This window comes from Tamandua tetradactyla, chromosome 1, assembly GCF_023851605.1.
Source record: "Tamandua tetradactyla isolate mTamTet1 chromosome 1, mTamTet1.pri, whole genome shotgun sequence".
Classification (NCBI taxonomy): Eukaryota; Metazoa; Chordata; class Mammalia; order Pilosa; family Myrmecophagidae; genus Tamandua; species Tamandua tetradactyla.
Window position 1 is genome coordinate 2,795,259 of NC_135327.1, and position 25,454 is coordinate 2,820,712.

Genomic DNA, 25,454 nt, shown 5'->3' on the forward strand with positions numbered 1-25,454 from the left:
ACAAAGAACTCCTACAACTAAAGAATAAAAGGACAATACAATAAAAAATAAACAAAAGGCTTGAAGGGATACAAAGGAAGACATATGAATGGCCAACAAGTACATGAAAAAATACTCAACACCATTCATCATTAGTAAACTTAAACCTAACATCACAAGAGAACCACAGGCCACTACAACAGACAACGTCAACATGACTGACAATGAAATGTTGATGAGGATACAGAGTATTCATATAATGCTGGTTGGAATGGAAAATATTTGGAAAAAGGTTTGGTGTTTTGTACTAAAATGAAATTTACAGTTATCAAATGACCCAGCAATCCCACTTCTATATCGACGCTTGCTTTCTGAATGGCTTGCTAATTGTGAAGGCTTCATCCTGTCATTAGTCAACGCCTCAGGTCACGATACACACCTGCGGTGAAACTTATTGATGGTATGGGCTATAAATCCCTATTTTAATCAGTTTTCTTAATATCCATTTGGGGGCCTCATTATTGCCAGGCCTTACTAGGTCATCATCATTTTTACCTCATTATGTGGGCGACCCTTGATTTAATATAAACTTTAAAGTGCTTGTGAAAGCAATGAGCTGGTGGAGAGACTGGCTGCAGTGTTCTGGAGGCAGCGTTTTTATGTGCTCATCCTTCTGTGTATTTCCTGTTTAAAAACCAAAAACCAAAAAATGAGCTTCCTGATTTGGTAAGCCAGGCAGAGACTTGTGCTTCCATCTGGATCTTTCTAAGGTGGCTAGCACAGCCGTTAACAGCAAATTTCAGAATAAACATTATTAGGACAATTGGAAAAATCTGAATATGAACTGTTTATTAGAAAATAGTATTGTATCAGCATTAAATTTCCTATTTTGATAACTGTGCTGCGGTTATTTAAGAGAATGTCTTTGTTCTAATGAGATACATGCTGAAGGATTAAGAGGTGACATTACTTTCATATCTGCAACTTATTCTCAAATAGTGCAACAACCTAACATAAAGCAAATATAGCAAAATGTTAACAATTGAAGAATCTGGGTGAAGGGTGTACTATTGTACTAGTCTTGCACTTTTTCTCTAAGTTTAAATTTCAAAAAAGGTGAAAAAAACTATTAATTTATACTAAGGAATATATTCTCAATTTATAATTTCACAAAAATCAAAAAGGAATCATGAAGCATTTTCAATCACAAAAGGATGAAGCATTTTCCATCTCATTTAATAAAATATTTTATTAATGAAACCTTTTGTTGTTAGTAAGCATAAGAAAGTTTTCTGTACCATTAAGAAATAAAATATTGTTTAGGCCATTCTTTTTTGTAATTTTTATTTTATAATAATGTAAAATAATTTTTATCTTGAAATAATTTTAAGCTTACAGAAAAGTTGCAGGAATAGTTTAAAGAAATCTAGAGACCCTTTCACCTAGATTCTCCAATTTTATCAAGTTTACAATTTTCTACAGATAGGTACACACACACAAGACTTTTTTCCTGAACCCTTTGAGAGTAAGTTGTAGACACGATGCCCCTTTACTTCTAAATATCTCCTAAAAGCAAGGATATTTCCTTGCTGAGTATTTCCTAAAAGCAAGGATATTCTCTTATAAAACCATAGTACAATTGTCAGTAAGAGGAAGTTAACATTGGTATAACAGTGTTCCCTACAGACCTTATTCGGATTTATCAATTGTCCCCAAAATGTCTTTTATTTAAAATATATATATATATTTTCAGTTCAGAGTCCCATCCAGGATAGCAGATGCGTTTGGTTATCAATTCTCTTTAAACTCCATTAATCTGTAACAGTTCCCTCTGCCTTTGTCTTTCATGACCTTAACAACTTTTTTTTTTTTTTTTTTAAATTTTGCATGGGCAGGCTCCAGGAACTGAACCCGGGTCTCCACTTGGCAGGCGAGAATTCTTGCCACTGAGCCACCACTGCACCGCCTGACCTTAACATTTTTGAAGGGTAGAGTAGGGCATCTTTTAAATTTTTGTGTGTTTAGGTTTCTTTAGTTCCATAAAAGATAAGCATTGTAATTATTTACTATGTATATTGTAGTGCATCCGCAAATGTTTTACTGATGGAATACATGATTGAAAAAGTTTGTGGACTTTTTTTTTTAATAATGTATTTGTAGGTGTATTAGCTAGGATTCTCTAGAGAAGCAGAATCAGCAGGAGATATAGTAGATATAAAATTTATAAAAGTGTCTCACGTAACCGTGGGAATGTAGGGTCCAAGGTCTGTAGGTCAGGCCGCGAGCTGGTAACTCTGAGGAAGGTCCTCAGCAAATTCTCAGGAGAGGCTGGCTGGGCAACCATGGGGATGGGAGGTCCAAGGTCTGCAGGGTAGGCTGTGAAGCTGGCGACTCCGATGGAGGGTCTGGACGAACTCCACAGGAGAGGCTCGCCGGCTGGAGCAGGAAGAGTGACTGCCGCTTCCGAATCTTCCTTAAAAGCTTTCTGGTGATTAGATTTAGTGTCACACATTGCAGAAGACACTCCCCTTAGCTGATTACAAAAGCAGTCAGCTGTGGATGCAGCCGACGTGATCATTATTTTTTTTAAAATTTATTTATTAATTAAAAAAATTTAACAAATGAACTAAAACATTAACATATATAATCAGTAATTCACAATATCATCACTTAGTTGCATATTCATCATTTCTTAGAACATTTGCATCAATTCAGAAAAAGAAATAAAAAGACAACAGAAAAAGAAATAAAACGAAAACTGAAAAAAAAAGATTATACATATCATACCCCTTACCCCTCACTTGCATTAACATTTCAAACTAAATTTATTTTAACATTTGTTCCCCCTATTATTTATTTTTATTCCATATGTTCTACTCATCTGTTGACAAGGTAGATAAAAGGAGCATCAGACACAAGGTTTTCACAATCACACAGTCACATTGTGAAAGCTATATCATTATACAATCATTCTCAAGAAACATGGCTACTGGAACACAGCTCTACATTTTCAGGCAGTTCCCTCCAGCCTCTCCATTACATCTTGAATAACAAGGTGATATCTACTTAATGTGTAAGAATAACCTCCAGGATAACCTCTCGACTCTGTTTGGAATCTCTCAGCCATTGACACTTTGTCTCATTTCACTCTTCCCCCTTTTGGTCGAGAAGGTTTTCTCAGTCCCTTGATGCTGAGTCTCAGCTCACTCTAGGATCTCTGTCCCATGTTGCCAGGAAGGTCCACACCCCTGGGAGTCATGTCCCACGCAGACGGGGAGGGTGGTGAGACTGCTCGTTGTGTTGGCTGGAGAGAAGGGCCACATCTGAGCAACAAAACAGGCTCTCCTGGGGGTGATTCTTAGGCCTAAATTTTAAGTAGGCTTAGCCTATCCTTTGTGGGGTTAAGTTTCATATGAACGAGCCCCACGACTGGGGGCTCAGCCTATAGCTTTGGTTGTCCACACTGCTTGTGAGAATATCAAGAATTCAACTTGGGGAAGTTGACTTTCTCCTCGTTCTCACCATTCCCTGAAGGGGACTTTGCAAATACTTTTCCACTCACTGGTGATCATTATTTAAGTCCCTGAAATGTCCTCATAGCAAGACAGGCCAGTGCTTGCCCAACCAGACGACTGGGAACTACCACTGGCCAAGCTGACACATGAATCTGACCATGACAGTAGGCATGCTTTCCTATTTGCAGAACTGAAAGTTATTTGATATGTCATGATAAAACACGGAGGAAGCAGCTAATTGAGCCTGTATCTCTTGTTTTCAGTAGCAGTCTTTGTTTCCAGCAACAGACTTCGACCAGAAACTGACTCTGGCTAGCTTTAGCAAAGCTCACATTCCAAACTTGGTAGGAATAAGTACCAGGGGATTCTCCACTGGAGGAATTGGCACTCATCTTCAGGCTCTGCAAAATCAGCTCTAGATTCAACCCCCTGAGAATGGCTGATTGGCTCAGCTTGAGCCATATGCCCACACCTGGGGCTGGGGCGCCTTGGCTGATGGAAACCCAGGGCCAGAGCCAATGGAGGCAGAGTAGTTTCTGCCAAGGTGCCATGCTATTATGAGAGCAAGGGAGGATGGAGGCAGGGTGTCCACAAATTACCTTTCTCCACTGCTAGTGGATTTGGGGTCAGGAGGCCCCTGTTAGGCCATCACACGCACAGCCCTGTCCAAGGAAAGTGGGGCCCGGGCTCAGGCCAAATGATTCAAGTTTCCAGGGCACAGGTGGCTGGTCCATGGCCCAGCGCCTCATCCCAGCCCGTATCGCCCACCGGGATTGCTGCAGTGGCCTACTCCCTGGACTACCTGCTTCTGCCATCGTCCCTCTGCAGCTTTCCCTGGCATGGTCCCTGCTTCCTGCCAATGTCACTCTCCGCCCTGACTGCCGTGCTCCAGCTATCATGGCCCTCTTGCTCTCCCCTTAGCACACCCACTTCATTCTTGCTTCGGGGCCTTGGCACCTACTGACCCTTCTCCTAGGCAACCCCCTCCCTACCCGCCCCAGTTATCTGCATAGCTTTTTTTTTTAAATTGTGGTAAAAATCTTGTAACATAAAATTTGCCATCTTAACCATTTTAAGTATATAATTCAGTGGCATTAAGTACATTGACAGTGTTGTACAACCATTACTGCAGTCGACTTCCAAATTATTTTCAGTACCCCAAACAGAAAAACTTTGTAGTCATGAAGCAGTAACTTTCAGTTCCCCCTTCTCCCAGCCCCTGGTAACCTCTAATTTACTATTTTTTTTCCTGCATGGGCAGGCACTGGGAATCGAACCCCAGTCTCCAGCATGGCAGGCGAGAACTCTGCCTGCGGAGCCACTGTGACCCGCCCTCTAATTTATTCCATTTCTATTAATTTGCCTATTCTAGATATTTCACATAACATTTCTAGGAATCATAAAGTACTTATCTTTTGTGTCTGGCTTATTTCACTCAGCATGTTTTTAAGGTTTGTCTATATTGTAGCATGTATCAGAACTTCTTTCCTTGAGCCTTTTTAACAGCTTTATTGTGATATAATTCACATACTATACAGTTCAACCACTGAAAATTTACAATTCGGTGGTTTTTAGTATATTCATGGCGCCCTTCTCATCACTTCAAGAAGAAGCCATGTACCCACTGTACCCCCGCCCCTTACTTACTCCTCCAGCCCTAGACCACTAGCATGTGATATGTGGTCTTTTGAAACTGAGTTCTTTCACTTAGAATAATGTTTTCAAGGTTTGTCCATGCTGTAGTAAACATCAGTTCTTCATTCCCTCCGTTTTTCTTCAAGTTTTTAAATTTCATTCCTTTTTTATTGCCAAATAGTATTCCACTGCGTGGCTGTTCCACATCTTGTGTGCCCATTCTGTGGGCGAACACTCAGGTTCTTTTCATTTTGGCAATTGTGAATGCTGCCGTTAGGAATATGCACGCGTGAGCTTTGTGGATTTCTCTTGGGTAAATGCCTAGGGATGGAACGGCTGCACCCCGTGGTAGCACTCAGTTAACTCAGAGGAGCTTCCGGACTGTTACTTGTTGGGGACCAGAGGCTAACCTAAGATGGCGATTAAGCCAACATGGCCACCCTGGCTGATGCAATAGCACCTACATATTACAACAAGGTTCTTCACGGAAATAGGTTCCCGCCAAGAGTCTGTTCTGCCCCTTTTTCCCCTGGCAACAAGTGCCACCAATCATCTAACCAACCCTTCCCGCCGGCGCGAACTCCCTCCTATCATAATGCTCCACATACCCTACTTCCCTCCCCAAGTCGGTATATATACACCCGGCTTGCTTAATAAAATTTGCAGCTTGATCAGAATCCTGTCTTGCTGTCCTTCTTGCGTCTCTCTGTCCCATAGCCATTCTTCCCTCAGCAGGTGGCGGACCCCGTTGACTGTCCTGCGGGTCGGGACAGTTACTGTCTGTCATGCCCGTTAGAGCCATCCTAGCCGGTGTGGAACGGTATCTCATTGACTTTTTAAACCATCTTAAATGTGGTTTTATATAGTTAGAGCCTAAAATTCACCATTTTAACCATTTTTAAGCATACAATTCAGTGGTGCACCAACACCACCATCCATTACCAACACTTTAAAAAAAATTTTTTAACTTTTACTTTTTATTTATTTATTTTTGGCATGGGCAGGCTCTGGGAATCGAACCCGGGTCTTTGGCATGGCAGGTGAGAATTCTGCCACTGAGCCACTGTTGCACCGCCCCACTTTCATCACCCCAAAGAGAAGCTCTGTACCCATCAAGCAATAACTCCCCATTTTCCCTTGTCCCCCGGCTCCTGGTAACCTCTAATCTGCTTTCTGTCTTGAAGGATTTGCTTAATATAGATATTTCGTACAAGTGGAATCATACAATTGTTGTCCTTTTGTGTCTGCTTATTTCATTCAACATGACGTTTTTCCTTTTGTATGTTCATACCACATTTTGTTTATCCATTTACCTATTGATGAGCACTTGGGAATTTCCACCTTTCGTCCATTGTGAATAATGCCACCATTATTGGTGTGTGTGGCAGATTGGGTCATGAACTCCAGAAAAAGCAGGATTTTAATCTTAATCCATGTCCCTGTGGATGTGAAACCCATTGTAAATAGAACCTTTAACGACATTATTTTTCGTTAAGGGATGGGTCTTAATTCAGATGAGTGGAGTCCTTACAAAGAGAAAGCCACAGAAGGAGCTAGAAGCCATAGGCGGTGGGAAACAGAAGAGAAAGGAGAGAACGCCCCCACATGACAGGAAGTGGAGATAAAGCCAAGGAACCCCAGGGACGGTGGAAGCCAGCACCAGAACATTAACCACCCAGGAACAAGCATGCCTTCTAGCCTTCGAAATCATGAGGCATTAAATTCCCACGCTTTAAGCGAACCCATTGTGTGAATTTGTCTTAGCAACCTGGAAAACTAACACAGTGTACAAGTATCTGTCCGAGACTCTGTTTTCAATTCTTTGGGGTATATACCTAGGAGTAAAATTTCTGGGTCATATGGTGATTCTATGTTTAACCTTTTGAGGAACCACCAAACTGTTGTCCATAGGAGCACCACCATTTTATATTTCCACCAGCAATGCACAATGGTTTCAATTTCTCCACATCCTCACCAACACTTTTAAAAATTATTGTAGCCATCCTAGTGGGGGTGAAGTGGTTTCTCTTCATGGTTTCGATCTGCATGCCATAATGACAAATGCTATTGAGCATCTTTTCACGTACTTACTGACCATTTGTTTATCTTCTTTGGAGAATTGGCTATTCAAATCCTTTGCCCATTTTCAAAAATTGGGTTGTTGGTCTCTTGTGGAGTTACAGGTGTTCTTTATATATTCTTGGCATTAAGCCCTTATCATATGTATGATTTACAACTGTTTTCTCCCATTCTGTAGGTGGGCTTTTTACTTTTTTGATAATGTCCTTTAAAGCACAAAACTTTTTAATTCTAATGAAGTCCAATTTATTTATTTTTCTCTTTTGTTGCTCATGGTTTTGTGTCGTGTCTGAGAATACATTGCCAAAACCAAAGTCATGAAGATTTACCCCTTGTTTTCTCTTAAGAGGGTTACAGGTTTAGCTCTTATATTTAGGTTGTTTATACATTTTGAGTTAATTTTTGTATATTGTGTGTAGTAGGGTTCCAACTTCATTTATTGAATGTTGAAATCCAGTTTTCCTAGCACCATTTGTTGAAGGGACTAAACTTTACCTATTGAAAGGACTTGATACACTTGTTGAAAATCAATTGGCCACAGATGTGTGGATTTATTTCTGGACTCAGTTCTACATGTCTCTCTTGTGCAAGTACCACACTGTTTTGATTACTGTATTGTAAGTTTTGAAATTGGGAAGCGTGAGTCTTCCAGTTTTTGTTCTTCTCTTTCAAGATTGTTTTGGTTATTTGGGGCCCATTGTATTTCCATATGAATTTGAGAATCAGCTTTTCCATTTCTGCAAAACAAAAACAAAAACAGGCTGTTGGAATTCTGATAAGGATTTCTGCATGACTTTTTTTTTTCTCTATTTGTTTTTATTTTCTCTGCACGACTTTTTATAAATCTCAGAGGGGCCTTGCTGAAGCACCTGTCTGAAGTCATCTTCCAAGCATGCTCTTTCACATGACCTGACTTCTTTCTTCCACAGCCTGTATCAACATCTGAAATGACCTCGTTTAGCTGTGTGCCCACTTGTCTGCCATCTCTGTCCCCATCACTAGCAGGCAGGCACGCCCAGAGCTTGGGTCCGATCTCTCTTGTTGTCCAGCCTCAACTTCGCACATAGGTGCTCAATAAATATTTACTGAATGAGTGAGTGAATTAATCAATGATAAATTAAGTAGTTTAGCGGGAAGCTCAGCCCTCAAATGAACAGTCTAACCATCCAGTCAAATCCTACTCTTTTGAGCAGCATAATGCAAGGTGCCTAGAAGTTACCACAATGACATCAGGTCCCAAGCATGTATGCCATCCTTCTGAGGGCTACTGTACACCACAGCCTGGCAAGCCCTGTGACACTGAGTTAAGAATAAGCACAGCCTGAACTAGGAACCAAGTATTACCTGAAACCATGTGTTACCTCCCTTAATTTGTCAATTATCCTTGGTAGTAGTTACTCCCATTGATCCCATTTTACTGGGAGGAAACGGAGGCCCAGAGAGGTTGGGAAGTTTATCCAAGGGCACAGCTGGAAGGTAGCTGGTCTGGGATCTGGACTTAGGTCTTTTGGTTCTTCTTGCCTTGAGATAATGTTGCAATTTAAGAAAGACAACCTGGGTATGACTTTTCCTTGCCTGCTTCAAAGTGGGAAGGGCAAAAATGTTTGGTTCCTGCAAATAGTCTTTTGAAACCCAACGGTTTAAGAGACTGGTACAGTATGTACCCAGGAACCTCTGGGTGACGTTTTCAGTTTCAGTTAAGAATCATCTGGACACGATACCGAGCTGTGTACATCCAACCCGCTGTGCTGTGTCTCCTCAGGGCGGGCTGGGGTGGATTCTGCTAAAAACAGCTCTCAGTCAGCAAGTTACCTTTGGACTTGTGGGTGGCTCTTGATGCAGACATAAAGACTGAAATGCTTGGCAGCTGGGTTTACATTTAGGGAAAAGGGGGGAAGAAAGCCTTTTTACTTATTGCAAAGAAGCATGACAGTGCCAACTCACATTTAAGATACACCTTCTCGTGCTTACAAATCTCAAGCCCTGCCTCCACTCATGAGAGGTCAGAATGAATTCTGAGCTTTGGGAACCAGACAGGATCCTTAGCCTCCGGCAAGTTCATATTAACAACCGCTATTCTAATCCTGGCAACCATGCTCACTGCCTTCTAGGCACTGGTGCTCTTTCCATACATGACCCCATTTAATACTCAAAATGGCCTTACGAGGAAGGTACTGTTTTATGGGTGGGGAAATTGAGGCTTAGAGGCGATGCCACAATCCATCTGGTTAGAGCCCATGCTCATAAACGTAAAGATAAACTGCCTGACAACACAATTAAAATTATGCCCTTAGAACAGAGGGTCCTTGAAAGAAATTAATATGAGCAATCCCTTCACTCAATCAAAGGAAGTTCACTAAGCAACCATTATAACTAAAGTGCCTCTCTGAGCTCTTTCTGGGGAAGGGTACGATGAGGATTGATAATAAAACTATTGAACACTGCCAATGCCCAGTGCTTAAGGGGCGATCTCATTTAATCTGTATTGAGGCAGCTTCCCTATTTCACAGATGAATAAACTTGAGCACAAAGAGGCTACGTCATTTCACTCCAGGTAACGTAGATAGTAAGCAGCAAAGCCAGAAGCGAACCCAGGCATTCTGACTTCAGTCCATGCTCTCAGGCACTCTACCATGCTGAACTTCCTCTCAGGGAGCACGCAGAGAGATTGAGTGGCTTACCCAGGTCATGGGGCTACTAACTGAATAGGAATCTTGAACCCAGGTCTCACTTGGTGCAAGCTTGTTTCTATTCCACTGGGCCACATTTCTAGGGGCCTTAGGTGATGACTTCATAGTCACTACACTCTGCTGCCTCCATGCCCCGACCACATGGTCTGGCGAGTAGGGGCTGTGATGGCAATCTTCCCCGCTCACGCTGGGAACCTTCAATGGCTCCCAGTTGCCTACTGGGTTAAGTCCAGGGCCTTGTTCTAACATTTGAGGTCTTCAGAGACTGGACCCATCTATCACCCTGACTTCCCAGCTCCCCTTCTGTACCCATAAGTCCAACCAGTCTTCTGGCTGGTTGTTTCTCATCCATCCTTAGTATAGGGGACAGCCCTAGACACATTCCTTTGTTAAACACAGTAGTGTGTTTATTATTAGTATGGACGCATGGTTTCTTTCTTTCCTCACTAAGGTATCATAATCCATTACTATCGCTATTTTCATGCTCAAAATTTCCAGAGTTGGCCAGCAGGAACCTCAGCAGCCTAGTTTTTGCGTCATCTGACATGCTACGTCATTCTTTAGCCACTTCCTTTCTGGCACACAAAGATGCTCCAAGCTCACCTTGCACTTTTCTTACCCCAGCCCTGAAATTAGCTACTTCTTCCATTTCTCCCAGATCCATTTCAGTGCAGAATGGTATTAGAAACCAAGATCTGGGTGCTGGGTACTTTGTTGCTACAAGGGTGTCCTTTCTTCGAGGCCCTCTCAGCAGACACAACTAGACACAGCAATTATAACTGGGAAGTCCTGTGTAAAAATCTGGATTCCTAGATCCTCTTTAACAACCTCAAGAGTTGATCACAGCCAGCTGGGAACTTGGCAACAAGGTGTTAGAGTAAACAATATTTGTTTACTGACTGAAATATTTATCTAATATATAATATAATAATAAATAAATATTTATTTAATGCCTACCACAGTAGTTTTATTTAGACTACATTTATTTAGACTACAGGACTGCTGACTTCCAGTACTATGTAGTATGTGGGTCCCAGTACATGCCCACATTGCATACTTGTAGGCAGTTGAGGTTTCAGCCTTCGGTCCTTCTTTTGATTGCTCTCATTCATCCAGCTGGAAGGCTGGACATCCTCACATCCAAGTCACTCAAAGCCCAGCTCAAATACCACTTCTTCCTTGAGGCTGTCCCTAGCTTGCCCTGTCAGAGGTCATTTCTCCATTCTCCATATCTTCTCCATATAAGAGAGTATAACATTTACTCTCGTCTATCCTGTATTACAGTTTTCTTTTTTATCCATCCTACTATTTTATTAATAGTCTCTTTCCAATAAGTAGACTTTAAGCTCTACAGTCTGTCTAGTTCACAGTAATGTCCCTTAAATCTAACATCAAACGTGAAACACTGAAGGCATTCAATGGAAATTTCAGTCCGAAACAAATACTGTTGAACCTCCTACTATGTGCTACTGGGTAGACTACACATGCCTGGTTATAGTGATATAAAAGTGAGCAAAACAGATACAGTTCTGTCTTCATGGAACTTAGTGACTTCTGGGGGAGATATAATAATAAAAATCACATAAATTTGCATTTGTGGAATATCTGAAAAAACAGATCCTGTCCTCAGTTGACTTTATACATGTATAAGCACTGTAGAAAATATATAGTACTGTTTCTACACTTCACAATTTGTCTTACGCTATTATGTAGGTTTACATTATTCTTTAAAACTGACCCATATTTTTCCTTAGTATAGATACACCATTTCCAAATTGATGGACAGTTAGAATGTTTCCAGGTTTGTTTTTTGTTTGGCAGTACAAACAATGATGCCACAGATTTCTTTGTGCACATTTGCACATTTCTCTGCATGTAGATTCTGAAAAACCAAATTGCAGGGTTATAGGTAGTTCTTCTCTATCATTTTTTTGTTCTATACACTTCTGTATTATTGGAATTCATGTGTTACTTCTGTGATTAAAAAATAACTAAAAAATAGAAAGAGGTAGGTAGATTGTTCATGCTGTTGGCTGTTAGAAAGTAGAGGTGCCCAATCATTGTCACACAACCATTACATAATCTGCTAATCATTATGTAATAAAATCTGACAAGGATGTGTTCTTACGATTCTCGTGTCACCAGGCAGAGAAATCTCAGGCCTTCAACCCTGCTTAACAGAAGAGACCCATGACCTCTTTGGAGACTTTGGGTCTTTTCTGATATACCACCCAGTCTCAGTCACCAGGGTTTACTACTGGTAAAAGTCTTAAAAACCTCTCGTTTCCCTTTTGTCTGTCAGAGAACCACAGAGCTGGAAGGTACTTTTATTTGCAGTCTGATGTGAAAATGCAGTCTTGTAATGGTTACCAAAGGAGAATTTTGAATTGTTGCAAAGGCAGACATAGTTGGGGGTGGGATAGTTCTCAGCTGTAACTCTTGTAAACATCATCATTTTGTAGGTAATCAAGAGAGGTGCTTGAACATGAGCTGATAAAGGCGGGAGGACACCAAGATTAGAGCTGTTCTGAGCAGCAACCAATAAAGACTAATTGCTGCTGTTTGAATAGCAGCTGGCTGGTTCTCCAAAGGCTTTCCCTTTTATTATGCCGCTGACTACTCGGACAAGCTCCAGAGTTTTTGCTGGGGGAACCAAGGTTCACGCAGTGAATCAGACAATCAAGAAACATCTATTGGGCACCTCTAATCAGCCATGTAAAGGGCTCAAGAGAGCCCTGAGGGACTAGAGATGAATAAGGAGCTCCCAGTATAGTGGGGGTGTCATGTTAAGAAAAGATATAATCCATGGTGATAAAAGCTGAAAAGGCAAGGATGAAAAGCGGGGAGGGGAAGGACTTCAGACTGAGGGAACAGCATAAACAGAGGCACAGTGGCTAGAAGGATGAAAGAGCTTTGGTGAGTGTCAGAAATTGGAAGCATGTTTGCAGAAGAGAGCCTGGCATGAAGTGGACCGTGAGGTCTCAATAGATGTCTGTGTAAGGCAGGAGGCAATAAATGGTTCCATCACAAACATATTCAATAAAGTCCTCAGTATGTGCCAGGCACTGTGCAAACACTAGAGATTCACTATGAGTTTGGGGCCCTCATGGTCAAGATGGTAGGTAAGGTGCAGACAAACCCATGACCAGCTATACTGGTTAGGCTCATGTGTCAACTGGGCCAGGTAATGGTGTCCAGTTGTTTGGTCAAGCCAGCACTGCTCTGTTACTGTGAGACATTTTGTGGGCTTCAATCATCACTAAGTTGATTGCTTCTATGGCTGATTACATCTGCAATCAACTGAGGCGATTGCTTTCAGCAATGAGAGACGTTTCATGCAGTCAGCTGAGGGCTTTAAAAGCAGTGATGAGTTCAGCACTCAGAAGCCAGACTTTTCAACGCCATCTCAGCTGGCCAGCTCCTGGGAAATTCGTGGAAAACCTTCACCGCGGTTACCAGCTTGCAGCCTGTCCTACAGTATTTGGACTCGTGAATCTCCACAGGCGTATGTGAGACAATTTTATAAAATCTCATATTTACAGATGTCTCCCGTCAATGCTGTTTTCCCAGAGAACCCTAATACGACAGTGTTGTGACAGGCCATCAGTGTGGACTGTGCAAATAAAGCAGGTGCCGGTCAGAGTCGCGACGTGAGAAGACAAAATGTTGGCTCCGTCTTCCTCACCGCTGGCGTCTACTTACGAAAGTTGAGGGCCGAGAGCAGTCATTTTCTTTGACTTAACCAGAGTGTAAACACAAAACGTATTTAGATCTTGGTGTATGTTAACTACTGTTCATATCAGTTTCCATATAGTACCCCACTTGATTCTCACAAAAGCCCCGGAGGCAGACACTACTATTCTCCCGTTTCACAGGTGAGGACACGGAACCTCTGAGGTTACCACGCCTGCGGCGAGCCCCGTGGCAGACCAGAACGCGGACCCATACTCCTAACCACAGCCTGGCCACCCGCAGCCCGCTCAGGCGGGCGGCACCGCGTGCGCCCTGGCCTCTCGCCGCGCGCCGTCTAGCCCCGGTATTTCCGTCTGAAAAATGGAGGGCGGGGTCTGGCTGGTAGCACCTGCTCCGACGCAGTAGGGAGCGCAGTCCGCGGATCATCTAGACACGGGGATCCTCTAGAAGTCGGGGAGACGAGCCTGGGGGCCGTCTATTTCGCGCTCGTAGGTCCAAGCCTCCGCAGCCCGGATCCTCGGCAGTTTCCATGACAACCCGGCCAGCCACCATCCTGTGGCAGACTGCGTCACTTCCGGTCCATTTATTTCCGGGTCCCGTTCCCAGCCGCTTGAGGCCCGAAAGCGGGGTTTCGCAGTTTCTTTGCTCGCTCCTCTGCCCCTTAATTCTTCTTCGGCCGCTTGCTCCTGGTTCCCCGCCCAGCACTGGCATGGGCCTCTCCCCGAGCCCAGTACGCAGCCGCAGCCCGCCCTCCCTTTGAATCCGCCCCGCCTGACATCGCTTCCGGGCCGAGTGCTTCCGGGTCGCCGCTGGTCCTGAGACGCTGGTATCGGTACCCCTCAGCGGGCCGGAGCGGCGAGAGCCCATTCGGGCCTGGCTCGGGCGGCAGCCTCCTCTCCCTCTTGTTCGCCCCGGCCGGGGCAGCCTCGGCGGCAGTGCGAGGGGTGAGTGCAGAGCGGCAGCGGTTGGAAACTCCCTCCGGGGCTTCCCCCGACCGAGGGGGCGCTGGGTCAGCGGGACTCGGCGGGCCGGGGATCCGAGTCACCTCGCGGCCGGCAGGGGCGAGAGACGGATTCGTTCTTTGGGAGATCCCGGAACCCCCAGCTTCTCCTCAGTATTCCCGGTCTCCGGGGCTGCCTCGCAGGCTCCCGGGACTAGCCGACCGCGTTTCGGGCTGCCCCAGAGGAGCACTCCCGAGCAAGACGACACCCGGTTTCTGCCGCGAGGCGGTATCGCATTGCCCTCCAGCGCAGGCTGTAGCGGCACACCTGGGTTTGTACTCACTATGACCTTGGTCAAGTCATTTCACCCTGTGAGCCTCAGTTGTCAGATGGGGGCTGATCCCGCCAGCAAGGGCCATAGCTGTTTGGAAATGAGATAATGCATGTCAAGGCAGTCCCCGGCATACAGTAGGCGTCCATTAAGTGAAAGCCAATGTTACTTCATTCACAAGCCGGTGGGGAGGGACCGACCGAGGTTGACACTGGGGTGTTCTTCGTAACTGATTTGGTCCTCACAGGCAGGCTGTAGGAATTATCCAAGCTGGGAAAAGCAGTCGCCAGCTCTGTGTCTTGCAGGAAGGGGAAGCAGCTTCCTTCAGAACGCCTCTGAAAACCTGGCTATTGGCACCCCCGAGGTTATTTTCAAAGGTTTGGTAGGCCTCGCTGTTTCTTTCTCTGGAGTCTGTTGGTGGTGTGAGGAGCCCTTGGTGTTTTGCAGCCAGTGGAAGATTTCCCTGCATGCGTCTCAGGAGCCTTATCTTGGGGTGGTGCACAGGATTGGGGCGGGAGGCAGAGGAATTTGAACTGCTTTCTGCTTGCTCCTGTTTGGAGGCTGAGGGAACTCAGAATTGGCTGAAGCCAGGCCAGGGATGTATAAACCTGTGGACTAGGACAACGCTGGGACCAAAATAGCTTCTGCCTGTGTAGGGAGGAGGAGCCTTCAAATGCTGCTTGGGGAAATGGTTCTGCTTGAATAGGCCAACTGAGGTAAAGCCAAGCTAATGCTTTGCTACCCAGAATCGTTTCAGTTTGATTCAGGAGGACTTAAACAGATGCATTTTTTCTTTGAAATGTTAAAAAAAAATTTTTTTAAAGCTTATTCTCTAACCCCCACCCCAGCATGCAATATCTGTCCCTTCATTAACTTCCTTTTCAGGCTTTTCAGAGGGGATTCTGTTGTGGTTATAGGAGGTGGTGACCAGCTTTGGGCTCTAGGCATCTGCCTGGCTCTGTGTTAGGGACGTTCACAGTACTGTGCTTTTTTATTTGCTGCCAAACTGGCACATCTTGGCATTCCAATCTTTGGGTTGCCTGGAGAAATTAACAGCTTCTGTTGCTGGGTTGTGTCGGTCACTGTAATCACAGTTTTTGCAGAAGCATGTTTTTTATTGTTCTTGCAGAATGCTGGGAATAAATTGCTGGCGCTATGCTCAGGAAAGATACCAGCTATGACCAGCTACAGAGCAGCCTGAATTTTCAGAAAATGTATTCAACAGAGATGATGTCAGCTGCTTCACCACTGGCCCGTCTCTGGCCAGCCTCTTCCCTTGGCCTTTGAGCTTACATCATAAAGAGATTTGTGGCTCTTCCAGCCCTATTCTGTGTGGGAAGATGTGAATTTTGCTACTATAGGAATTTTTAGAACTTGCTTGCTCTAGTACAGGGCACTGTACCTTAGCCAAACCCTTTCAAGTAGAACTGTTAGGCAGATGCAGCAGGCAGCTTTGCTTAAAAGCAGCACAGAACTTAAGAGTTAGAGTTTTGCTAGCTAGGTTCGGATCTCAGCTCTACTTCTAGCCCTGTGATTTAGGGCAAGTGACTTGGCTTCTCTGAGCCTCAGTTTCTTCTTTAACTTGGTGTGTCCTGGGGGTTAAGTTGATTTTCATAGAGCAGTTAGTGGAGGGCCCTTACAATGACCAATGATCCCTTGTACTAACTGTAGTAATAAATCAGTGAGCTGGCTTGCATGTGTCCACATCCCAGCTCTAGCCCTCTCGAGCTTGGGCTAATGCTGCTTAACAACCGAGCCTAGGTTTTCTCCTGAGTTGTTAAGAAGATTAAACAGGACAGTGCATTTCAGTTGTAAAGTCCAGGGCTTAGTACATGGTAGGACCTTGATAGCTGTGTTTCTTTCTCTCTTTCCCTTAATTTTCTTTTAGCATTCACTTTCTTTTGCCTTTTTCCTCACCTGCCTAGGTGGGTTCAAGGTTCTTCTTAGGTACATTTCTCATCTTTGATTTTTGGATTTGAACAGTAGTGTTATTTGGATCTCTACTCCTTGTTTATTGTTTGCCAGCAACAAACAAGGTTGTGGACAGTGGTGTGATTACAGAGTGGCAGACGTTGAGCTGAGACTAAGGGTGGCTGAGTTTGTGGGAAAAAAATCAGCCTCTTGGACTCAAGGCTGACTTCCTTGCAGAAAAATCAACAGGGGTATTTAGGTGGCTTCATACCCTCAGTTTAAATGCTTCTCAGATGTACCCCCCCCAAAAAACAGCTCTGTGGGGCCAGGGGCAGGATGAAAGCATCTCTTAGAAAATAAAAAAATGGTAAAAGCATATGGGCCTTCATTTAGCAAAGGCACTGATGGATATCTTCTGGGTTGCAATACATTTTTGTTTTGTAAGAGAATGCACATACTTTGAAACTCCTTGATAAGCTCTTCCAACTAGACTGAGGGCAGGACTTTATCTTCTTGATGTTCTCCCCTACTCCCCCCACCCCCACCTACTCCCTGACCCCCACCACACTAAGCCCAAAGCCTGGTACAAGGTAGGGGCTGTGCACGTCCTTGTGCACAGGAATCATGAGTGATGGGAGCAGCGTGGGTTTCAAGTCAGAACACCAGGCTTGGCATCTTGGGTCCACCTTTCACCAACCCTGAGCTATTTAGAGCGTAGGCTGCCATCTTTGGAGCTTCTCTTCCATCTCTCCCTTACTGATCTCCTGGATTCTTGGGAGATATAGCGAGAAACTGAAGGGTGGCCTCATGAACGTGCAGTCCTTTACGTTGTTCCTCCCTGTGCCAGGCTCTGTGTCAGGCACTGTGGTGAACAGGCAGACATGGCCCTTCCCTTTGTGGTGCTCATCAGGTAACGGAGACAGGGAGGAAACTAGTACACGAACAAACAGAGCTGGCAATTTCAGATTGTGACTATCTCAGGATGAAGGGGGACCAGGGAGGTGGGCGTTAGTGGAGCTGGGGCGGCCAGTGAGGCCTCAGGGGCGATACCTGAGAGTCAGCCAGCCCCTCTCAAGGGGAAGAATGTGCAGGGCAAAAGGAACAGCACCTACAAAGGTCCTGAGATAGACATAAGCTGGGTGGGTTTGAGGAACAGAGAGAAAAAACGTGTGGGTAGAGCTTAGCACGAAGGGAAAAACTTCGAGGAGACGGGAGCAGAGTCCGAGTTTATCCTAGGTGGACTTAAGTTGGCCTCATGTGCTCATCAGGCTTATTTGTTTTTGAGGCATCGGCTCCCTTGTCAGTGTAGTGGGTGGGAGAAGTAGCCTCTCTTTGTCTCTAGTTCTGCAGTATACCTCACCCCACACCCCACAGTTTTCACCCCTGGTTGTTGCAGAAACCTTGGAGATGCCAGATGAGTGGCTCTCAGAGGTGTAGATGATTTTATTGGCCTCTCGACAGCTGCCAGGCTTTTGGACCCTCAGGATTAGCTAAACTCAGATTTGGTGGAGGATTCCACAGGTCCATCCCACGTCTGCTGCCCAGCCAGCAGGGGCTTCCTTCACTTGGTCAGCAGTTATTGATGAGGCGCCCACTTTTCTGCCCCAGCGCTATGCTGAGGTGGCCCTGCCCCTGCACCTGTGGAGCTTGTGGTTGGCAAAGGCAAGTGCCGTGTCCACCCCACATGGAGACTTTGTCCCTGTTCTGATCTTCCCTTGAGAATGCTTGGCATCTTGGGGCTCAGGTAGCACCCCTCACCCAACAGGAGTGGTTGCTTGGGCATGTCAAAGCTTACTTGGAGCCAGCACCTGTGATGCACTTTCCATACTGATTGCATTGAACCCTCACACTAACTCTGGCCAATAGGTCCTATCATTTGCCCTGTTTCAGAGGGAAAAACAGGCTCAGAGAGAGTAAGTCACTTGCCCAACCAACCTGGAAGAAGAGCCAGGTCCATACCCAGGCCTGGTTTCAGAATTTGTGCTCGGAACCCCTGGGCTGTGTTGCCTGCCCTGGCCCTGGCTGCATCCCATGATGAATCCAGAACTGCTTCCAGTATTGAGGCACCAAGGATATTGCTAGATGCATCCATGCCCTGCTTAGTGCCAAGCAGATAACAAGGTTGCATAGATTCGATGTGTCCCAGCTCAGAATGTTCTGTGTCCCTCCTCATGCCAGGGATCTGGAAAATGCCCTTATGGTAAAGGGGAATGTAGGCCATCCAAGGTAGATAGAAACACTGTCCAGGGGCTAGCAGCCAGAGGGCTCCCTGAAAATGGAAATATGACTTAAACTCTTCAGTAGCTTCATATGGTTCTTAGAATAAAGTGTAAAATTCTTAACATGTTCTGTGAGCCTCCGGGGATTGAGATGCTACTTCTGACAGTGGCTTCATATCTTGTCACCCCTCTGTGTGCTGCTCTCGCTACTTCAGCCCGCTAGCTTTTCTGTTCAATGCTAAGATCCTTTCTGCTTCCAGAATGCAGGAAGTGAAGGTTAAGAGCATGGATTTTGGAGCTTGCCTGGATTTTGATCTCAGCTCTGCCTTGAAATCATTTTGTAACTTTGGACAAGTTTCTTACCTTCTTTGCCTCTCAGTTTTTGTATCTGTAAAATGATGCTAACCCTCTCCTAGACTTGTTTAAGAAGATTAAATGAGTTAGCATGCATAAGTTGCCTGGAGTAGTGCCTGGTGCGTAGTAAGTGCCCCGTTAGTGTTAGCGCAGGGCCCCTGCCTGTGGTGACCCCTTCACCCACGCCTTTGCCTGACAAACTCCTCTTCCTTAGGTCTAACCAGATGCCACTGCCTCAGGGGGGGCCTTTCTAAAACTCACCTCTCCTCATTAAACCAGGTTAGGTTCCCCTCTTGTGTATTCCTGAGCTTCACCCTCAAATGTGTCATCTCTCAGGGGTCTTGTCTGTCTTGGTTCCACTCTGCCCTTCCGTGGAGTCCATGCTCAGTAAATGCGGATCAAGTGGACAGAGGGGGTGGGGGTGCCCAGCGCAGCCCAGGCCGGGTCTCTGGGGGTCGACTGGGCAGTCAGAAGCTGGCGTGTGGCCCCTGGGGGGAATGACGGGTCTCCTGTTCCTCCCCCTCCAGGGCACTCTGCTGGCCCAGGTGGGCAGCATGGCTGCACTTGTAGTGATGCCCCGGCCTCTAAGCCAAGCGCCATGGCGGAGGTAAGGTAGCCCCCTCTGGATTGGATGGGGAAGCCCAGTTCAATGGATACAAAATACAAGGATGACTTATTTCGGAAGTACGTGCAGTTCCACGAGGGCAGAGTGGACGCCACCCCCAGCAAGCAGCGGCCTGGCAGTGATGAGTACCTGCGGGTGGCAGCCTCGACCCTGCTCAGCCTGCACAAGGTTGACCCCTTTTATCGATTCCGGTTGATCCAGTTCTATGAGGTGGTGGAGAGCTCACTGCGCTCACTGAACTCCAGCCTTCGGGCTTTGCACTGCGCCTTCAGCCTGCTGGAAACAGTGGGTGTCAACCTCTTCCTCTACCCCTGGAAGAAGGAATTCAGAAGCATCAAGGTAAGGCCCAGGGAGGAGCCCTCCGCACTGGGCTCCCTCCTTCTACCAGGGGCGGGTTGTGCCAGTCACGTCCCTCTTCGGCTCTCAGACCCTTCCGGGCTCCCTGCTGCCTTGGGGATAATAGCCAGCATCAACCCTGGCTGTCCTCATCTGTCTCTCCAGTGTCATCTCTTCACTGTCCCCAACCCGACTGCTCGCATGCCTCCCCAGTCCGGGAGGTCTGTAAGCCGGCGGTGGGGAAGGCTGGCAGCTCTGGACCTGGTGTGCATGTGGAAGGATCCTGCCGGCTGTTGTTGGGGAAATGGACTGGGGGGGCGCGGTGGGGGAGAGGAAGACCAGTTAGGCTGTCACAGGTGTCTGAGTGCAGTGGAAGGAGACTGGTGTGGACTGAAATGTGGCAGCAGATAAGGAGGAAAGTGGATGAGTTTGAAGGAAATGAAATTCCAAATCGTGGTGGTGGCAGTGACAGCTCAGGAGTGCAGCCATGACTCACTTCTTCAGTCCCACATACTGTTGAGCCCTTCAGAGGAATATGCCAGAAGGGAATATTCTCATTGCTGCTGGGGTGCTCTGCCTGGTACCCCATCCCATTATTCACCGTGTGTGCCTGGCTTCCTCCTTGCAGGAGCCTTTGGGTGCTGAGGACAGGAGCTGCTGTGCGGCGGCCCTCGCCCCAGCTCCGTGAGCTGGGAGGAGTGTTAGCGCCGCCCTGGGTGGCGAGAAGCCTCGGTGACCATTGTGATCACCCACTTCCCATTCTCTCCCACGTGCGCCTGTTCAGGGTTGGGCGTGCTTTGCTTGAGACCGTCTCTGTTGTGTGTCTCAGAGAGAAACGCTGCCTCTCTTCTTCTCGCTCTTCCTTCAGACCTACACGGGCCCTTTTGTTTATTACGTCAAGTCCACGCTGCTGGAAGAGGACGTCCACACCATCCTGAGTTACATGGGCTACGTGCCTGAGTTGGGCACTGCGTACAAGCTCCGAGAGCTGGTGGAAGCTCTCCAGGTGAAGATGGTCTCCTTCGAGCTCTTTCTGGCCAAGGTGGAGTGTGAGCAGCTGCTGGAAATCCATTCTCAGGTGAAAGACAAGGGCTACTCGGAGCTGGATGTTGTGAGTGAGCGCAGGAGCAGCCCAGAGGATGCGAGGGGCTGCTCTGATGCCCTGCGGCGGCGGGCCGAGGGCAGGGAGCACCTGGCGGCCTCGATGGCCCGTGTGGCACTACAGAAGTCGGCCAGCGAGCGGGCGGCCAAGGACTACTACAAGCCCCGGGTGACGAAGCCCTCGAGGTCGGTGGACGCCTATGACAGCCACTGGGAGAGCAGGAAGCCGCCCCTGAAGGCCTCCTTGAGCCTGCGGAAGGAGCCTCTGGCCCCAGAATTGGGGGATGACCTCAAGGATGAAATCATCCGCCCGTCCCCTTCCCTTCTGACCATGTCCAGCTCCCCCCATGGCAGTCAAGATGAGCTCCCACCCGCTTCCCCCAGTAATGGCCTCGGCCTGCTGCGCAGTCCCTGCTTCTCCGCGCAGGATGATGTGGACCTGTACACTGACGCCGAGCCCAGGGCCACCTCCCGGAGGCAGGACGCTCTGCGGCCAGACGTGTGGCTGCTCAGAAATGACGCCCACCCCTTCTACCACAAGCGCTCGCCCCCCGCCAAAGAGACCACGCTCTCCAAGTGCCAAAACTGCGGGCTGTCCTGCAGCACCTCCCTCTGCCAGCGCTGCGACAGCCTGCTCGCCTGTTCCCCGGCCTCCAAGCCCAGCGCCTTCCCCACCAAGGCCTCTGCCCACGACAGCCTGGCCCCCGGGGCATCTCTGCGGGAGAAGTACCTGGGCCAGACTCAGGCCCTTGACCGGCTGCCATACTTCCATGCAAAATCCAAGCCCTCCACCACCGCCACCTCCCGCTGTGGCTTCTGTAACCACCCAGGCGCCACCAACACCTGCACCCAGTGTTCAAAAGTTTCCTGCGATGCCTGTCTCAGCGCCTACCATTACGACCCCTGCTGCAAAAAGAGTGAGCTGCACAAGTTCATGCCCCACAACCAGCTGCACTACAAGCCCGCCCCCTTCTCTCATCCCGTGTACAAGTAGACTCAGTCCTGCACCTTCCTGCCACAAGGGCTACACCACTGACCTTCCGTCTCGATGGTGAAGAAGCAATGCTACATGGATTCTGGAAGCACAGGCCTGCACTTGACCATTCAGGTACCCAGGAGATTGTGAGGCCGGCTGCCCTCTTCATGGGAGTCCATTTAGCTATCATTAACTCCAGCAATTCAACCGATGGCTGCTTTGTCGTTTGACAAGGGAGAGGGTAGCACTTCCATTCAGATTCATTTTTGCTAATCTCTCTATTCCTGTTCGGTTTTTTTATTTAAGAGGATTTCTGTCTCTGGGACTCTTACCACCCACCGTGACGCCCACTTAGACTGGGAAGGACCTTGCAGGTCACTCCCACATGTGCACCTGGAGTGGTGAGCCAGAGGCCTGTTGGCTTGTGAAATGAGCCCTCCTGCCACACTCGGGCCTCTTCCAGTGGCTCCTCCCTCTCCATGCCTACCCCAAACATGAGCACCCCCACCTGGGCTCCCTGCTCCTTGGCGTCCCCTGGCTTCCCTGCCTCTCTGGGCTTTACAGGCTGAACTGAGGCCAGCAGTAGCTGAATGACATCCCGTTGCCACCATAGCTCATCTCAGCCCATGGTTACTTGTGAACTTTTCTCCAAAGCATTGACATGTGGACCTTCCACAGCAGGACTGACTTTCTTTTCCTTTCTGTTGTTTGCACATGCCCCTCTTACTGTATTGTAAATAGATATTTTTGAGATTTATTTTTAAATAAATATTCAACTTGCCATGTGTTTCAAAGTGGTTAAAAAATTTAATTATGTAACTATTTATAAAAATGCCCTGGGTTCTTTAGTCTTCCAAGGGAGGGACGCACCCTTTTTTATTGTATCCTCCACTCCCCACCACCCAGGGGGCATGAGAGGAACAGAGACAGTGCCCCTTTTCCTTGGTGGACAGCCACCTTGTCTTCCCTACCACCAATTCTGCACACCTACCTCCAGCGTGCACGGAGGGGTGAGCGCGGGCGCCCAGGGCAGGCTGGGCGCCTGCTGACTGGTCGTCTGGCAGCCGTTCAGGGACCTCGCCCCGGGATCCACAGCCCTGGTCCCTGGCGCTCACCGAGCGTGAACCTTGCACTCCAAACTCGAGTCTTGTTTCAGAAGGAAAATCATTTGGGATTCCCACTGCCCCTGTCTCAGTCCTCTTCTCCTGACCTGTTTCCAGGACTTAACTGCAACAATATTTGTGATCTTTTTGCACTACAAGTAGGCAGGAACCGGCGTGCGCCCATTAGACAGACCTCTCAGATCCTCAGTTGAGCCCAAGCACGTCCAAACCTGAAGGCCCCTTAATCTCATGTGAATTCCTCACCCCTGGATTTTTCTTTTGGGGGTGCAGAGCAGGAGTGGGTCAAGAGTTTTAAAATCAAACAGCTTCCTTGTGAACTAATGATAAATTTTAGCCATAAGTGGTTGAGATGTACAGAACGTCCTGGGAACTTGCATGTAGCGAGGCCTTCGGGTTGCAGGAGGGCTTTATCTCTTGAACAAATTCATTTAGATCTGGCGGAGTCCTCAGGCCACTGCTTCTGCTGATGAGGTCACTGATTTGCTGATGTTCTTGCGACACTATTGAGTGATTTTAAAGGTTTTCCAAATCTTATATGGCTCTTTTTAAATATATCTGGTAGATCCCATGTAGATAGATAACAATGTATATATAAGGCTGAATTCTTATCACCTCTATTACTAAGACCAGCCCACTCGGGGCATTCATTTCACATTTCTTTCTTTTCACATTTCAGAAGTGTTAATGCCTGTCCCACTCCTGATAGGTTTCTAGTTTCTGTTTTTTCAGATTGCTCCCAAGGCACTGCAGTAACTCTTAGCCAACTGTGATGCCACAAAACGCAGCAGACAAAAGCAGGAATGACTGACTCGTGCTAAGAGGAGTCCAGTGTACATATCATCACGGAAACACTGTGTCACAGACTGGAGTAAAAAATGCTACGCCTGTGTTCCTTCTTGTGTGTATCTTGCTGTATGAGGTTGCTGTGATTGAAATAGTTAAATATATGCTAATTTAAAAACATACATGTTTTGCATTTGATTTCTACCAAGAGTTGAAATGTTGAGAGATGACTTAAAAAATAATAATAAATTGTCTTCCATTATTAAATGAAGTGCTTGGGGTTTTATGTTCCTCTTTGAAATTTGGGTTGCTTGGGTTTTTTTTTATTTTTCACTTTTTTTATTGTATAGTATAACATTTATACAAAGCAAAGAAATAAAGAAGGACTTATCTGGACCAGGGACCCATCTGGAGGTTGTAGGTTTCTGGAAAGTTACTCTAGTGCCTGGAACCCTTGTGGAATCTTATACATCGCCCTAGGTGTTCTTTAGGACTGGCTGGAATGGTCCTGGTTGGGGGTTGGCAGGTTTTGATAGGTAGCAGGGTCTAACTGAAGCTTGCCTAAGGGCAGCCTCCAGAGTAGCCTCTTGGCTCTATTTGAACTCTCTCTGCCACTGATATTTTATTAATTACACTTCTTTTCCCCCTTTTGGTCAGGATGGAATTGTTGATTCTATGGTGCCAGATCTGGATTCATCCCTGGTAGTCCTCTCCCACGTCGGCAGGGAGACTTTCACCCCTGGATGTCATGTCTGCTTGGGTTTTTTGACTGTTTTTGTTCAAGCCATATTTAGTTGTTAATAACAGGACTCAAATTTTCTCCTCCATGAAACTGACAGATAACAATGGCCGGCATTGAGTGCGTATACCATGTGCCAGGCACATGGCTGCTGAGACCTGACGTGTGTGATCTCATGTAACAGTCTTGGTTGTCCTAGCACGTCTTACAGTACGTGACGATGCCGTCTTACAGATGAGGAAACAGGTGCAGAGAGCTGAGGCAGCTTCCCGAGTGTGGGGCTGCGTACTCTGGGAGAAAGGATCAGTGGTGGTGACTGACAGGCATTAAATAACATTGGCGGGCAATATGGGAAAAATGAATTCCATTTTTAATTTTTAACTCAGTCCCTTTAAATGCCTCCTGGTGGAAGTTCTGGTTTAA

The 25,454-nt window shown here is 46.7% G+C and overlaps 2 protein-coding genes across 2 annotated transcripts in view; one reads left to right on the plus strand and one right to left on the minus strand.

The window, feature by feature from the left end:
- The window catches only part of RNF114 (ring finger protein 114), a 43,362-nt gene extending 29,083 nt beyond the window's left edge, over positions 1-14,279 (minus strand). Inside the window, exon 1 of the mRNA XM_077166987.1 lies at positions 13,980-14,279. Coding sequence (XP_077023102.1) covers positions 13,980-14,017 — 38 coding nt within the window. The 5' untranslated portion in view covers positions 14,018-14,279. The remainder of the gene's footprint in view (positions 1-13,979) is intronic.
- Positions 13,884-24,621, plus strand: SPATA2 (spermatogenesis associated 2). Its single transcript, XM_077166955.1, has 3 exons — positions 13,884-14,535; positions 19,875-20,311; positions 21,177-24,621. Exons 2-3 carry the CDS (start codon positions 19,979-19,981, stop codon positions 22,401-22,403), a joined length of 1,560 nt encoding a protein of 519 aa, XP_077023070.1. The 5' UTR covers positions 13,884-14,535; positions 19,875-19,978; the 3' UTR covers positions 22,404-24,621.
- Positions 24,622-25,454: the final 833 nt, after the last annotated feature.

Coding starts and splice junctions, on each gene's coding strand:
- SPATA2 (XM_077166955.1), top strand. CDS start 19,979: ATGGGGAAGCCCAGTTCAATGGATACAAAATACAAGGATGACTTATTT. Junction 20,312..21,176: donor AGGAATTCAGAAGCATCAAG/GTAAGGCCCAGG, acceptor CTCTTCCTTCAG/ACCTACACGGGCCCTTTTGT.